General features: G+C 32.0%; 1 protein-coding gene across 3 annotated transcripts in view; it reads left to right on the top strand.

The window, feature by feature from the left end:
* Nucleotides 1–16006, top strand: part of Glys (glycogen [starch] synthase) — a 33446-nt gene that overhangs the window by 7317 nt on the left and 10123 nt on the right. For all 3 annotated transcript variants that reach the window (XM_072525731.1, XM_072525733.1, XM_072525732.1), the window contains 5 exons: nt 5157–5530; nt 9719–9919; nt 13331–13439; nt 14530–14804; nt 14903–15069. In XM_072525731.1, coding sequence (XP_072381832.1) covers nt 5157–5530; nt 9719–9919; nt 13331–13439; nt 14530–14804; nt 14903–15069 — 1126 coding nt within the window. The remainder of the gene's footprint in view (nt 1–5156; nt 5531–9718; nt 9920–13330; nt 13440–14529; nt 14805–14902; nt 15070–16006) is intronic.

Genomic DNA, 16006 nt, shown 5'->3' with positions numbered 1-16006 from the left:
ATAAGTAACATTCGGACATCCATTAATTCTTGTGCTGAGGAGAGGTTGGTACCCACGCCTCACAAGAACTTTTCCTATGTCAGTGCTTCCTAGGCGCTCCACTTTTATAGTGGATTTTTTTGGGCTTAGGTTCATAAAAAAAAATTGATTTGATACTAAGACATTTTCATATATTTTTTCAACGTTTCGGCAGGAAATCCATGCCTTTTTCAAGAAGTAATATTGACTAAAAAACATTTTATGACAGACATAATACGGAATAAAAGTTAAACTTTTGACTTACCAAGCATGTAAAAATTCGGTACTAACAAGTAGACGTCACAATTAAAATAATATTAAAAACATAGGACATACCCACTAAGTCACTAAATGTAAAATGTATTTTAAATCTAATGTGTTGTTTATTGAAGTTAGTTTATCGTTTAAACAACCAGTTATTTTAACATAGGCGTTCTGAGATTGTCTTTTTATGTGTTTTTAAATTAAGTTAAAATATATTTTGTTCAAATTTTTGACATCTTTTTTATCATTTATTGCATTAATATTTTTTTTTATTTGTATAGATTCTAGAAGCTCTCTCTTCTTCCTGTTGGGTTCACTTTTTAGGATCTTGGTTTTCTCAAAATCAAATGTATGTTTTTTTTCGTTTTCATGTTTTGTGAGGGCGGTTGAGTTTTTTTTGTCATATTTGTGGGAACGTACTTTTGAGTTAAGTAGCTTTTTGTTTTTAATCTTGTAAAATTCTTTTTCAAAAGATTGTGCCCTTTATGAGCAACCGTAATATTATGTTTGGACAGAAGATTTGCGATTTGTTCTGATAATCCTTTTATATAGGGAAGATACATATAGTTTTTCTTTACCGTGTTGGTTTTATTGTTATTATTGTTATTTTAAAATTTATGCAGTCGCGATTTGAAAGTGTTGTCGATAAGGTGGTGTGGGTATGAATTAAGTGTTAGTGCTGTTTTTGCTTTTTTAATGGCCTGAGGTCTATTGATAGGATCGGATAATCTAATAGCTCTATCGGCGAGTCCGATAACTACTGATTTCTTTTGAGACAGGGGATGATGAGAGTTGAAATTCAGATATCTCGACGACCAGGTTTTTTTGGTGTACCATGAAGTAGTTATAGTGCTGTTTTCACTATGTAAGGTCAGGTCCAGAAAATTAATTTGATAATTTTTTTCAATTTCTAATGTGAATTTTAGTTTTTGGTGAAAGTTATTGAATTCATTTAGTAAAATATCCATTTTATCCTCTGGTGCTGCGCTCAAGCAGTCATCTATATAGCGATAGAAAAAGGGTATATCAAAATCTATTTTATTTAAAACAATTTCCTCTATCTAGATGCTCTAATACTAATTGAGCGATGGCTCAATTAGTTTTATATATATATATATATACATATATATATATATATATATATATATATATATATATATATATATATATATATATATATATATATATATATAATTTTGTGGGAAAATGTCGTCCGTCCGCGTAGTTTCGGAATCTCATTACATGGACTATCTTTCATCGTTCTAGTCTAGAAGTTCATGAATCTTAACATGATGTCGATTAGAAGTGTTAAGTATACTACTGCCTTTGTTGGTATGTGTTGGGATCTGTTTGTTATTTGGTCTCATCCTGGTGCCTTTCTTGCTGATTGGTTAAGACTTATTTCACAGAAGACTATGATATTCTTATGAGGATACGAAAAGACCAGCAAGCATCCAACATGTTCAGCCCCATTTGGAGGTCTGCTAGTATAACACAAAGCCAAAGATTCAAATATTCTAGTTGAATGTCAAGTGTGTTCTAGTTTTTGGATGTGAAACCTGGAAGGGGCAAAAACTCTTATAGACAAACTGCAGGTTTTTGTTAACAAATGACTAACAAGAATTGTTCGTATTTTTTGGTTTAACTCCATCAGAAAAGAAGATCTGCTATACCTGACTGAAGGGATAGACAATGAAATAAAATCCAGAAAATAGGGTTAGATCGGCTACACACTTCATAAAAATGACTTCTCTATTATATCTTCTTCTTCAAGTGCCATCTCCGCGGCGGAGGTCGGCAATCATCACAGCTATTCGGACCTTTGAGACGGCTGCTCTGAAAAGTTCATTTGATGTACATCCGTACCACTCTCTCAGGTTGCGCAGCCATGACATTCTACGCCTCCCTATGCTTCTCTTTCCTTGGATCTTTCCCTTCATAATCAGTTGGAGCAAGGTGTATTTCTCTCCACGTGTAATATGTCCGAGATATTCTAATTTTCTTGTTTTTATTGAATTTAAAATTTCCATTTCTTTGTTCATCCTTTCCAGAACCTCTTTGTTTGTGACGTGTTCTGTCCATGATATTTTCAGAATTCTTCTGTACACCCACAGCTCAAATGATTCCAGTTTTTTCATTGATGTCGCATTCAAGGTCCAAGATTCCATTCCATAAAATAAGGTCGAAAAAACATAGCACCTCGCCAACCTAACTCTTAGTTCCAGTTTTAAATCCCTGGTACATAGAACTCTTCTCATTTTGATGAAATTTGCTCTAGCCTTTTATATTCTTCTTTTTATCTCCTGATTGCAATCATTTGTGGAGTTAATCATTGTTCCCAGGTATGCATATTTGTCCACTTGTTCGACGTTGCAGACGTCTCTATTATATGCAGAATGTCAAATATTATATTTTATTCTTTTAAGTTAATAAATTTAACAAGTATATCTATTTTAACGCCACTACTTACAGCCCAAGCATAAGCAGACATTGTTGGTCTGTCGCTTTTCGGCATATCCTGTAGGGAAAGGGAAAAGGAGTTTTTAAAAACCAAACACGATTAGTGGGAGTCTAAAGTCAGGAAAACGAAGGACGGTTAAATAAAAAGACGTAAATATTGACTTTCGATCACATACTAAGAGATATTTTAATATGCATTTTTGTATAATTTCGAAATTTTAATAAATAATATTTTACTGCAAAACATGGACTTTATGCATTTCTGTAGAGCTGCAACCTCAGCAGAGAAACAGGTGATAGGAAATGCTAACAAAATTAAAGGGGTCTTTTCCAAAAATTCTATGGACGCAAGGAGGACTTGTTACAGGGGCTTTAAATTTTTGCATGTACTCATTTGTGAGTTGGAAAATTCCTGATGAGTGTCAATTGTAATAACAATATCTACTAATTAATTTTAAAATAATTTATTAAAACTGACAGTTAATATTAATATGCAATTTGAGTTGAATTATTATATTTGAAGTGGAAGGTGACAGAATTTTCTAATAAATTAAAGCTTGTAGTCTAAAATATCATTGCAAGATTACTACGTTCATAACGTAGTTATTCAAACTCACATTTTTGCATACGTTTACAATTAGGAGAATACATTGATAATAGGTTGCCAGTCAAAAAGTGGCCGCAAATATTTTTTTCAATTAATAGTAATAATTTTTGAACAAATATATTATTAAATAAATATAAGGTTGAATGCTCGAATAAATGAACTTTGATCAGATAAAAGGCATATATCGAGCACAGTTTAATTTAATCTTGCCCAAGTACTTTCGATCCCTAGATCATCTTCAGGGGCATTTCGTCAATTCGCCTATCCGGCAAGAACAAGATGTCATAAACATATAAATGTACATTACACTACACTACAAATGGACAAACAAACACTTTAAAATTATTTAAGAAAGGCTACATTACTTGAAGAAGCCGGAGACAGAATGTCCATTCTGAGACAGACCATTCTGTCTCCGGCTTCTTCAAGTAATGTAGCCTTTCTTAAATAATTTTAAAGTGTTTGTTTGTCCATTTGTAGTGTAGTGTAATGTACATTTATATGTTTATGACATCTTGTTCTTGCCGGATAGGCCACAATTGACGAAATGCCCCTGAAGATGATCTAGGGATCGAAAGTACTTGGGCAAGATTAAATTAAACTGTGCTCGATATATGCCTTTTATCTGATCAAATATATTATTTGTTATTGTTTGTTATAATATGATAATATCAGCAGAAAAAACCAAACGCATGACAACATCTAAATACCCTCTACGATGTAAAATCGAAATTGATGGAAAAATAAAGCAGGAAGCAAGGTTTAGATATCTGGGAATAGACATAACTAGTTACGGATATGTTGCAGAAGAAGTACAACAACAAAGCTTAAAAGCAAGTAAAGCGGCGGGATCTCTTAATGACACAATCTGGAAGAACAAACACCTAAGACAACATACAAAAACAAGAATCTATAAAGCAGCAATTAGACCTATATTAACATACACGGCGGAGACAAGACCTGACACATCTAAAACGAGACGACTACTAGAAACAACAGAGATGAAAATACTTCAATGAATATCAGGGAAAAGTCTGTTGAATAGGATGAGAAACGAAAACCTAAGATCATGCAATATAGAAGACATAAATGGATAGGTGACAAAACGGAAACAGCAGTGGAACGAACATATTAGTAAAATGGCAGAGGATAGGATAGTACGAATACCATGAGATAAGTCACCAAATGGACGAAGAAGTATTGGCAGACCAAGAAAAAGATGGTGCGATAATTTAAACAATTTAGTAGGCTAATATTGAAGAAGAAACAGGCTTTAAAGCCTATATACAAGAAGGAAGAAGAAGAAGAATGTTAATAAACAATGAAAATATGATTTAAAAAAAAGCCATCTTTTTTTGGTCTATCTGTAGGTCAGATTTTTTTAAATATTTTTAAAGATGTTTAAATGATATAATCCTATATTTTTATTCATTAGAACATACTCACTTGTACAGTACGAATATTCTTTTTTATCTGCCATCACTAGCTACTCGTTTCGGAGGGGTATAGATATAGGTTTTATGTTGATATTCTTAATATTTTATGACTATTAACCGTGACGCACTGTTTTTAAAAACTTAATCATAAAAATATGTACACATTGATAGTATTCATTGTATAGATACAATATGTTTGTAAATATACATACAATGAGTAATATCATTGTGTTCATTACATGTTATGACTTTTCTGATGATTTTTATATTAAATACTTGTGCAGATGCCATCTTTACAAATTTATGTTGTAGATAAAAAAATATTTCACCTTCATTTTTAACATATTATTTGACGGTCTTTTGGTTTTCAGTTGGTGGCATTTACACTGTCATCAGATCGAAAGCCTATGTCTCGACAGAAGAAATGGGCGACCAATACTGCCTTATGGGCCCCTACAAGGAGCATTGTGCACGCACAGAAGTAGAAGAAGGTCCATTGGGGTGTGAATCTCTCAATAAGGCCATCGAGGCAGTCAGGAACAAAGGATTCAGAGTAATCACCGGAAGATGGTTGGTTGATGGTAATCCACAGATCATTTTATTTGATATTGGATCTGCAGCGTGGAAATTGGATGAATATAAACAAGAGTTGTGGGAAAAAACTAACGTAGGAGTTCCTCATTTGGATATAGAAGCTAATGATGCGATTATTTTGGGTTGTATGGTTGCTGAATTTTTAGGAGAAGTGAGTATATGTTCAAATCTTGTATTTATTAGAGGTGATTCTTTTTATGTAGCGGAATACTGGTAATACTGGTTAAAAAAAAAAAAGAAAATGTCTTAACAGCAAATGGAGAAGTATATTAGTTAATGATGACTTCAAGAAAAATGAAAAAATTTGTCCCAGCCCTGTTTTGATAAAGTAAATTCTTGGTTTATCCTACAAAATCCTCAGGATAGCTTTTTGGTCACCAGATAAAAAGTGGACCAGAAACAAGAAGGAAAATGCCACGGTTCAATTGTCTTCCAAATTATTTATTTATTTATTTATTTAGACACCTTACAAACACTATAGACTAATAGTAGTTAAAGACAAAAAAAAATACAGTAAATGAAGGAAAGAACCGAACATTAATAATACAATAAGAAAAAAATACAATAAACCCCTTAAACCTAGTGCTGATGAGCAAGCAATGTCTTAAGTTCATAGCTTTTTACATTAAATATATCCACATGAGTCAATCTATTAAATACTTCATTACAAGTGTTTAACATATTGTTTATTAGTGATATGTTTCTATAGTAATTTGTAAAGAATAGATCTAGGTTAGTTATCCTTAACCTACTCTTGGGTACTCTAAAGTAAATAAACTCAATTAAACCACAGTTTGTGTACTTAATACTGTTAACAATCAAATGAACATAATGGCCTGACTGTTTCTTCTAGTGGCAAGTGACTGCAACTGAAATGAGTCTAACATTACCCTGTATGAGACCACATGGATATTTCTTATTTTTCCTTACATATAGAAATCGTTTTTGCACTTTTTCAATAATTTCTGAGTTTGAAAATGCAGTAGAAGATCAGATGATTGAAGCATATTCCATATGTGGTCTCACCAGGGCATTATAGAATTTTATAATTGTGCTTATTCTGAAATTTTTGTCATTTCTACTGACAAAACCCAAAGCACGAAAAACTTTTTTAGTTATTTCATAAAAGTATATATTGAACTTCATGTTGATTTGGAATTTATTTCCAAGATCCTTCTTAACACTCACTCCCTCAACTCGATCATCAATATAATAATCTTCAATAACACTATTGAGTTTTCGCGTATATGAAACTACTGCATACTTTTTAACATTAAGAGTCATTTTTGAATCGTTAAATCATTGAATAACTGATCTTAGATCATCTTGAAATTTGACTGCATCTTTCTTATTAGAGATCGTTTTATAAAGTTTAAAATCATCGGCATACATCGGCTGTTACAAGATTTAATACAGTCTGGCAAGCCGTTAATAAATAAGATAAAGAGCAATGGTCCTAGTTTGTTCCCCTGTGGGACTCCTGAGGATGACACATATTGGTGAGAAAAGCAATTACCTACTTTTACTGTATTCTTTCTATCTGACAAATAAGATTTTAATAAATTAAAAGCTTTTCTTGAAAAACCAAACTGTACCAGTTTATTTAGAAGAATACAGTGATTTACCTTATCAAATGCTTTTTAGCAATCAGTATACAAACCTTCAACTGTTCCACTGCCTCAATAGCCTTAACAGTGTGTTCAGAGAGAACACAGAGATTAGTTACTGTTGATTTGTCTCTTACAAAACCATGTTGGAATTTGCTGATTTTACTCTTAACATCGTTTAACGTTTTTTATGTATTGGAGAAATTGTTGCCACTTTTAAAATATCTCGAAAATATTATTGTTCAATCGACATATTACACAAAAACGTCAGAGGTTTAGCCAAGGGTTCGGCCATTCCCTTATAGATATAGGGTGGTATTTCATCAGGGCCTTTAGATTTTTTGGGTTTAAGTTTTTTAATACTATTTACAAAATCTAATTCTGTGATATATTTAAAGGTAAAAGAACCCCTCGCATACCTCAAACGAAGAAGTGCTGCATAGAATAGGCAAGGAAAGAGAACTTTTTAACACAGTAAAAGTTAGAAAAACATCATACCTAGGCCACATACTGAGAAATAATAAGTACCAATATGCCCAACTTATAGTGAAAGGAAAAATCGAGGGAAAGAGAGGCCTAGGAAGGAAAAGACTATCGTGGCTCAGAAACATCCGACAATGGACAGGGCTAAATTTTGAACAGCTAATAAGAACAGCTGAAGATAGAGAAGATTTTAAAATTGTAGTAGCCAACCTCCATTGAGGAGAGGGCACTTTAAGAAGAAGAAAAGAACCCCACTCAGTACTTTGAGAATGACAATGTGTGCAGTCACATGTATCATACACTGATGCAAAATATTTAGCAAAGGCACTCACAATATCAAAAGGTGTAATAAACTTGGAGTTGTTTAATGTCATTTCTATGGGAATTCCACTATTCTTATATTTTGACTTAAAGAAAGTTCAGAATTTGTTTGGGTCAGCAAGTAGATGGTTTTGAAGTAAACATTTGTATAAGTTTTGCTGTATAAGTTATGTATAAGTTATGTATAAGGAATAGAACAATTTAAAAAGATGTACATTTGACAATAAAAAACATTAAAAGCATTTTTAATATCCTTATATAAGAATAATGAGGACCAGTTAAACATGAATATCTTCACCCACTAATGGACAGTCAGACCTTGCCACAGTACAAACATCTATATTAGTCAGAGTAAAATCTAAAAATCTATTCATACAATTAGGAATATTATTTATTTGTTGCAAGTAGTTAATATTAAGAAACTGCTGCATCAGCACATTTTTATCACAATCCAAAAAGCTGTTTCATTAAAATGGGGTAAATTGAAATCTCCTAATAACATCACATTTGAGTTTTTTGATAATAAAATATTCTCAAACAAATTAAAATAATTTTCATACATCACATCAGCTTTAGGTATAAAATACACAACGGAAACATAAAGGGTAAAGTTTTTTAAATGTATCTTTAAGTATTAGACAATCACTATCACAGGTAACATTAACAAGTTCATAGGTAGTTCATTTTTGATTTCTAAAAGTACTCCTTCACCTCGCAGCCTATGGTCTGACCTATCTTCCCTAAACACTGTGTACCTATTGTCGAAAAGTTCGGTATCAAAAATACCTTCATTCAGCCATGTCTCAGTAAGGGCAACTATGTCATAGTTTTCAGTTAGAGCTTCAGCATATATTGTATTGGTTTTGGTTCTTAAACCACATACATTTTGCTAGTAGATTGACATCAGTTTCTTTGGTGTATTAATGTTTATATTACTTACTATTTGTGTTGATTGAGAGGGTCCGTTTATTTTTTTATCGGCACCCTCCTCTTCATAAAAAACCGGGAAACTACTGCACCACTAGGCCACACTTCTCTATTCCAAACCTTTCTGAAATTATCTAGGTTAACAGTAACCTTCATTGAGGAATAAATGTCCGGGTGACTCAACAGACACGCAGGTCACTTCTGGAAACTTGTCTCTAAGGCTGTTTCTTAAGTCTTCGGGTTTAGTGTTAGGAGTCAATCTTGTAACATGCAGATATGCTGATTTAGGAACCGTCTGAAGATCCACAGATTCAGATCCACGTCCAACCACAAATCTCCTACGACGATTAGCCTTGGAGCCCACAGACAGCCATTCACTCTCATTATTTTTCCCTTCCAAATTTTGAATATTATGCATGATATTTTTTTGCTTAGCCAGCAAAACTGCTGCATTGACTTCATGGACCGAAGTCACAGGAAACTGAGCTGTTGGCATCATTTCTGCATTTTTTTGCTCATCTCTGTTTGCATGTGTATTTGTTTTCATTGATAAAATTTGAGGGTTATGGTTTGAATTTGACTGCTGCGGCTTCATCTTCTATGCATATGTCAAAACATCAGCTGCTTCAATGTTGTCGGTCGGTTTTCTCAGCATAGCTTTTTCCTTAAAAGTTTTGTAATTTTTCTTCTAGTAAAGCGCTGTTTAATAGAGGGGCCTCTTTAGCCTTTAATTCGGCAATTATCATATCTTTACACATTTCACCAAATTATTTCTTCCTACCACAATTAAACCTGCTACTCGAAGTGCACAAGACGGATGGAATACAACCTCACAATTAACACACTTTACAAAAGTATTGACTACTGATTTTTGGCAATATTTACAGATATTAGCGGAGCTTTTTTCATCATCGTCTTTACCTGCCATGTTGCCGTAACTTTAGTTTGATTTATGTATTGACTATGTATTACTCATGTATTACTCATTTTCCGTTTTTCAGTTCAGAAAAACCTCCGAAGATTATGGTGGAGGTACCCCTCCGCGGATAGTTGCCCATTTTCACGAATGGCAAGCTGGAGTTGGTCTCATTATGATCAGAATCAGACATATCAACGTTGCTACTGTCTTCACCACGCATGCTACACTTTTAGGAAGATATCTGTGTGCTGGTAACACAGATTTCTATAATAATCTCAGTACAGTAAGTATTTCTTTCATGTGTGTTGCTATATCGTACCTATTAAGTCAGATTTATATTTATGTGAACCAAACTGATTACGTTGTTTATTTATTTATTTAATTTATTGCGTAACACATCAAATGCATTTTCAATATATTGTAAAACTAAAACATAAAAAAAACATTAAAAGTCACTAGAACATTAAAAAAGAGGTATGTCCATTGCGGATTCAATATCACTCATCCAGCCATTCATTACAGGTCCACGTTTAGATTCTGAAGCTACTCTTCAGCCAATAGGCTTGCCTTAAAAAGGTCGTCATCGGTACCAGTAAAAGCTCTAAGTTGGCACACATTAGCGATGTGGTGGATGGTTTATTCTTGGGCTCCGCAGTCGCAGTTAGTATTGGGCCTCATGGTCTAAACAAGGAGGATCCGCAACACCCGTGGCTTGTGCGTATTCTGTTTAATGCTGCCCATATTTTGCTTGGGAGATGGAAGCCTGTTAAATGGTTGTGGGATTAAATAGGTTATGCCATCTGAGATTGGCTCTATTTGTCAGTCAATTCACCAGGCTTCGATATGCATCCAGAATGTAATAAGAAAAGGGATGTTTAAAGTACAGGGACATTTTTCATATCTAGCAGCCGTAATATTGATGCCAGAAAGACCACTGCAATACTGCAAAAATCGCTGTGTTCAAAAGCTTAGTTTTCAGAGAAGCAAATCCGTCATAGGTTTTTTTAACCGGATTGGATGTTGTTGGCCAATTTTATATCCAACTTGGCTACTCAGCGCACTCAGAACCTTGCCGCGTCATTTGAAGAAGACTCACCTACCTCTTGAATCTGTTGGCTTCGGATTATTATATTTTCACTAAATTGAAGATATTCTCGGGTTAAGCGTTTTTAAAAAAAAGATTATGTGTAAAAGTAATATACATATTTTGACACATTTTCTTTAAATTTGATTATCACTTTTAACAATTATTTTTACTTTTTGGACATACCTCGTACAGTTTCATTCATTTAAAATATTCTTTTTCAGCAACCATCACCTTTCCATTATTTTAAATAAAAATAATAATAAGATAATTCCACTCTCAACTATGCAGTGGTCAGGCGACCTCAATTTGGCTATTCATTTGGCAAATTTTACAGGCGCATTAATATAATATTATGATGATTTACCAAATTTCAACCTTCTCAATCCAAAATAGCGGTCTATATGGATAATTCAATGTTTTTCAAGAAATTTTTTTTATTTTATCACTTTTTCTTGTATAACGGGCTCTATATGCACAAAAAAATATCCAAAAATACATTTTCATCGTCCATTCAACATCCCTGTGTTAAAATTAGCCTAAATATCAAGAAACATTCGAAAAACCTTTTTTTTTTTTTTAAATATCATATCCCAAAAACATATCTTTTTTTCTTTCAAAATTTAGGAAAAGTTGTTAAAAAGTATATACTTTAAGGTAAAAATAAGTACAGCTCTTATATCAGAGGTATTACATTCACTTGAATTGCCAAATTCCCAATTTTTCCAAAATTGTACGTCTTTTTTAACAGATTTCTGCAATTACTCATTATTTTCTCAACCATTCTGAACACAGATTTGGATTCCTCATAAAATTTTACACAAACTAGTGTATTTTACTATGATTTTTCTGCAATTAATTAGGAGTAACTGAAAAAAATAATTACAAAAAAATCAATACAAAATAAATTACTAAAACTCTATATTTATTTAATATTTTCTCTGAAATTTTAATTTACACGCAAGGATTATGTGTCCTGTAAAAAAGCCAAAAATCCCAAACAAGTGTTATTAATATTTATCTTAATATAAGGACCATTCACACTTTTCTCAATTTTAATTTATTATGTTCAGAAATTGCTAAATAATATGATATGACTCATAATACTTTTTATTCTCTCTTGAAAAATAAGTATTAATGATCAAAATTTATTTGCGAATAGGAAATTTTAAATAACGCATTCAATGGCTCAGTGTTCCACTACACGTGAGTTATGATTCAGCCAGTTAAAAATGGTCACTTCGTTTAGTCCCCTCAGCTTTGTAGTTGAAAAACGTGTAGTTTGATAATGATAACGTGTTTATTATCGAATGTTTTATAGATTGTTTATAAAAAATTCCAAACCTTTTTGTAAAACTCCATTAATAGAGTTTTGTTTAAATTCTAGATACTTTACAATGTTATTGTGACTCTTAGTATTAAATTTATAGGTTAGTTGCTAGAATACTCTTCTGAAGAAAATTAGAATACGTTTCAAGAATTTTGAAGCATTTTTAATTGCAGTTAAATTTCTTGCAAATGTGTACCTATTTTTTGGTATATAAATTATATGCGCCACAACAATTTTTTTTGAAAAAACTATGTTTTTTCTAACTAACGTTTTATAAAAGGTATAATAATAAAAACCCTATCGAGCTACATCACAGAACGTTTTGTGAATAACTATTCCGTCATCAGTGCTATCATAAAATAAGTATAACCACTTTAATTAAATCAAACGTGAAAGTTAAAATTTTGACCAAGGTTATTACAAAAGTTTGGTTGATACTTACTGGATGTACATGTTTGAAGCCACTAAATATGTGGGTAAAAACCCTTTAAATGTAGTTTGATTAACTTTGAGTTACATCTTTGATATTTAAAAACTGTGATGTTGAGTTATAAATGGAATTGATCACATGGCAACGTAGGTCTCCACTGGGGTTGCTAGTCCTTAGACGAAGTGTCTGTGAGGACTTGTTGATAAACTGATTAAAATTACATATTAGGACGGAAGACTGAAAAAAGCAGTCAATGTAACCGGAGGTATGTGTCTAAATGTGACAGTAGCCAGCAATATGAGTAATTAAGTATGTTAAAATTTGATTGATTATAACAGTAGCAACCATCAATATGTTGGAATTTAGAGTATGCTTTACCCTGAAAGTTTGTAATGTAAACAAAACATTCATAACTTTTATCAACCTTCAATCCACCTACAATAATACCCAATTTACAACTTTTCCAACAAACTTTTAGGGCAACTTATTATCTAAATTCCAACATATTGAAGGTTTGCTACTGCTACGTATTGCTATTATATTTTAATATTATACTTAAAATACCGGGATCGTGTTCAGCAGGAATTTTTTTTTTTGGAAAAATTGAATTACCAATATAGACCACTATTTTGGACCTAGAAGGTTGAAATTTGGTAAATCATTATATTTTTTATAGTATAGAGTACACCTGTAAAATGTAAGCAGAATCGAGAGGGGTCACCTGACCAACTTTGCATAGTCGACGTGGAATTATCCAATACAAACATACGAAGAATATTTTTGATGCAATGTTGCTTTTTGCTGGCAACAAAACTTCGACATTTAAATAATAGTCTATTTATTTTTTTAGTTTAGTGTTGACGAAGAGGCTGGAAAAAGGCAAATATATCACCGATATTGTATAGAAAGGGCAGCATCTCATCTGGCTCACAGTTTCACAACCGTATCTGAAATTACAGGTAAAATTCTGAACATCTAGAAGTTTTTATATTTTTGCATTATATGATCAAATATTTTATATATAAATGATGAAAAGGTTGCCAATGTGAGTCTATAATACTGGGGTATGGGAAATAGTCAATTCTCACAATCTTGGGTAGCTTTTATTGTAATAAAATTGTAGGCTACCGGTTTTGAGGCGTACAATAATATACTCCATCATCAGGCCACAGTACAGTCTTAAGGTCTTAGTTTTAATAAAAACCAAAAGCTAAAACAAACTTGAAACAAACAATGAACACACAATACAAGCAAAAGTAAAAGTAAATCATGTCATATATATATATATATATATATATATATATATATATATATATATATATATATATATATATATATATATATATATATATATATATATATTATTACATTTTCCAAGTGTGAATAAATGGATTCCTTCCGGGCATTAGTGAACTACAGTATTATACATCCTAGGAGAACCTTCTTGTGCCTGATATGTAAGTTGTAACTCTTTCATATAATGTATCTAAATTTGAATTTTTAATTTTAACCTAAATTGTATATACCATACAACGAATAAACAGTTTATCACTGACTAGATTGTATAGTTTACACTGGTTATAACCATTGCCATTGATGTCTCGGATATATTTTATATTGTTATATTTCTTTTTAAGTTAACATTATATATATATATATATATATATATATATATATATATATATATATATATATATGTATACAATATCAACTTTCTTAGTCAATTGAGGTTATAGTTGCTGGCATAATTTTGATTTACTTTAGTTTTAACTTTAACTTTTGTTTGTATTGTGTGTTCATTGTTTGCTTCATGTTGTTTTTAACTTTTGGTTTTTATTAAAACTAAAACTCGAAACCGGTAGCCTACAATTTTATTACAATAAAAACTACCTAAGATACTACTTAATAAATAAGTATCTGATTTATGCTTATCATATCCTATGACGATATCTGAAAAGAAGCTATTAGTTGGTTACTTTCATGTTTTCACAACAAATTTTGATTGTTGATTAAAAAGGCAATAGTAAAACTACAAAATAACTGTTTCAGGTTATGAAGCCGAACATTTATTAAAGAGAAAACCTGACGTTATAACTCCGAATGGTCTCAATGTTAAAAAGTTCTCGGCTCTTCACGAATTTCAAAATCTCCACGCCCTTTCCAAAGATAAAATACACGAATTTGTTCGAGGCCACTTCTATGGACACTACGACTTTGACTTGGACAAAACGTTATACTTTTTCATTGCTGGACGCTACGAATTCGGTAATAAAGGAGCTGATATTTTCATCGAAGCTTTAGCCAGACTGAACCACTATTTAAAGGTACAATATACATATTTTCTTTCTGTTACGCATAAAGTTTTTGTTTGTTTTATTTTAAGCGCCTGTTTATTATTTATAACTATAATTTTATATTTAAGAGCACCCATCCGGACATCACTGTGGTAGCTTTCATGATTTTCCCCGCAAAAACTAATAATTTCAACGTAGAATCTCTTAGAGGACACGCAGTTACTAAAGCTTTGAGAGATACTATCAATGATATTCAAAATAAAATCGGAAAACGAATGTATGAGCGTTGTTTGAAGTAAGTATCAATTTGATATTCATATTAGAGTAAAAAATGCAATAAATCATAAACATAAACCAACCTAACATAATATGTATGACTTAAAATCCACAAGGAAAATGAATGTTATGTAGTCGGCTTTATACTATAAATCAAAAAAATGTTTAATTAAAAAATCCTTTATAAAAAGGTATATTTATTTAAGAGAACCTTTTAGGGCTACATCACAGAACGTTTTCGGAATGACTATTCCATCATCAGTGCTCTTACTCGGTACACATGGTATACGGATGTTAAAGTTTTCAACAGAATTCACTTCATGGCAACGTAAGACCCAAACTGACTATGTCTTAAGGCTAGCAGACAAAATTATTGTCCGATATAATGTTTTTTATAACTTTTAACATACTAAATTACATATCAAATAATTTTTATTCATTAAACAGATAGTGCAGATCGATTTTATATCGTATCTTAGGCTATTATAAATGCTTTAATATACTTACAGGATTCCATGGACCGACCGCGTTAGAAATGAAGAAGTTTTAAGTCGTATGAATAGAGAACGTGAACTCACAAAAATTGCCAAGAAGCGTAAAACGTCTTATCTTGGACACATATTTAGACACGACAGGTATAACTTCCTTCAGATTATTATAGAAGGGAAAATAGAAGGCAGACGCGGCCCGGGTAGACGACAAATGACCTGGCTGCGCAACATCAAAGATTGGACAGGATTAGACTTTCAAAGTTTAATAAGGAAAGCCCAAAATAGGGAAGACTTTGCAGAGGTCATCGCCAACCTTCGCTAAGAAGACGGCACCTAAAGAAGAAGAATACTTACAGGAATTATTTTAAAGTAGGGAAAACTTTTGTATTGGCAATAAATAAATAAGTTCTTAAAAAAATGCTTTACACTATCAACACACGATCTAACGATTAACAAATCAACAAA

The sequence above is a fragment of the Diabrotica undecimpunctata genome, chromosome 3 (assembly GCF_040954645.1).
Source record: "Diabrotica undecimpunctata isolate CICGRU chromosome 3, icDiaUnde3, whole genome shotgun sequence".
In the NCBI taxonomy this organism is placed as follows: Eukaryota; Metazoa; Arthropoda; class Insecta; order Coleoptera; family Chrysomelidae; genus Diabrotica; species Diabrotica undecimpunctata.
The sequence above is the reverse complement of the archived record's forward strand: the minus strand, read 5'-3'. Positions and strand labels throughout refer to the sequence as shown.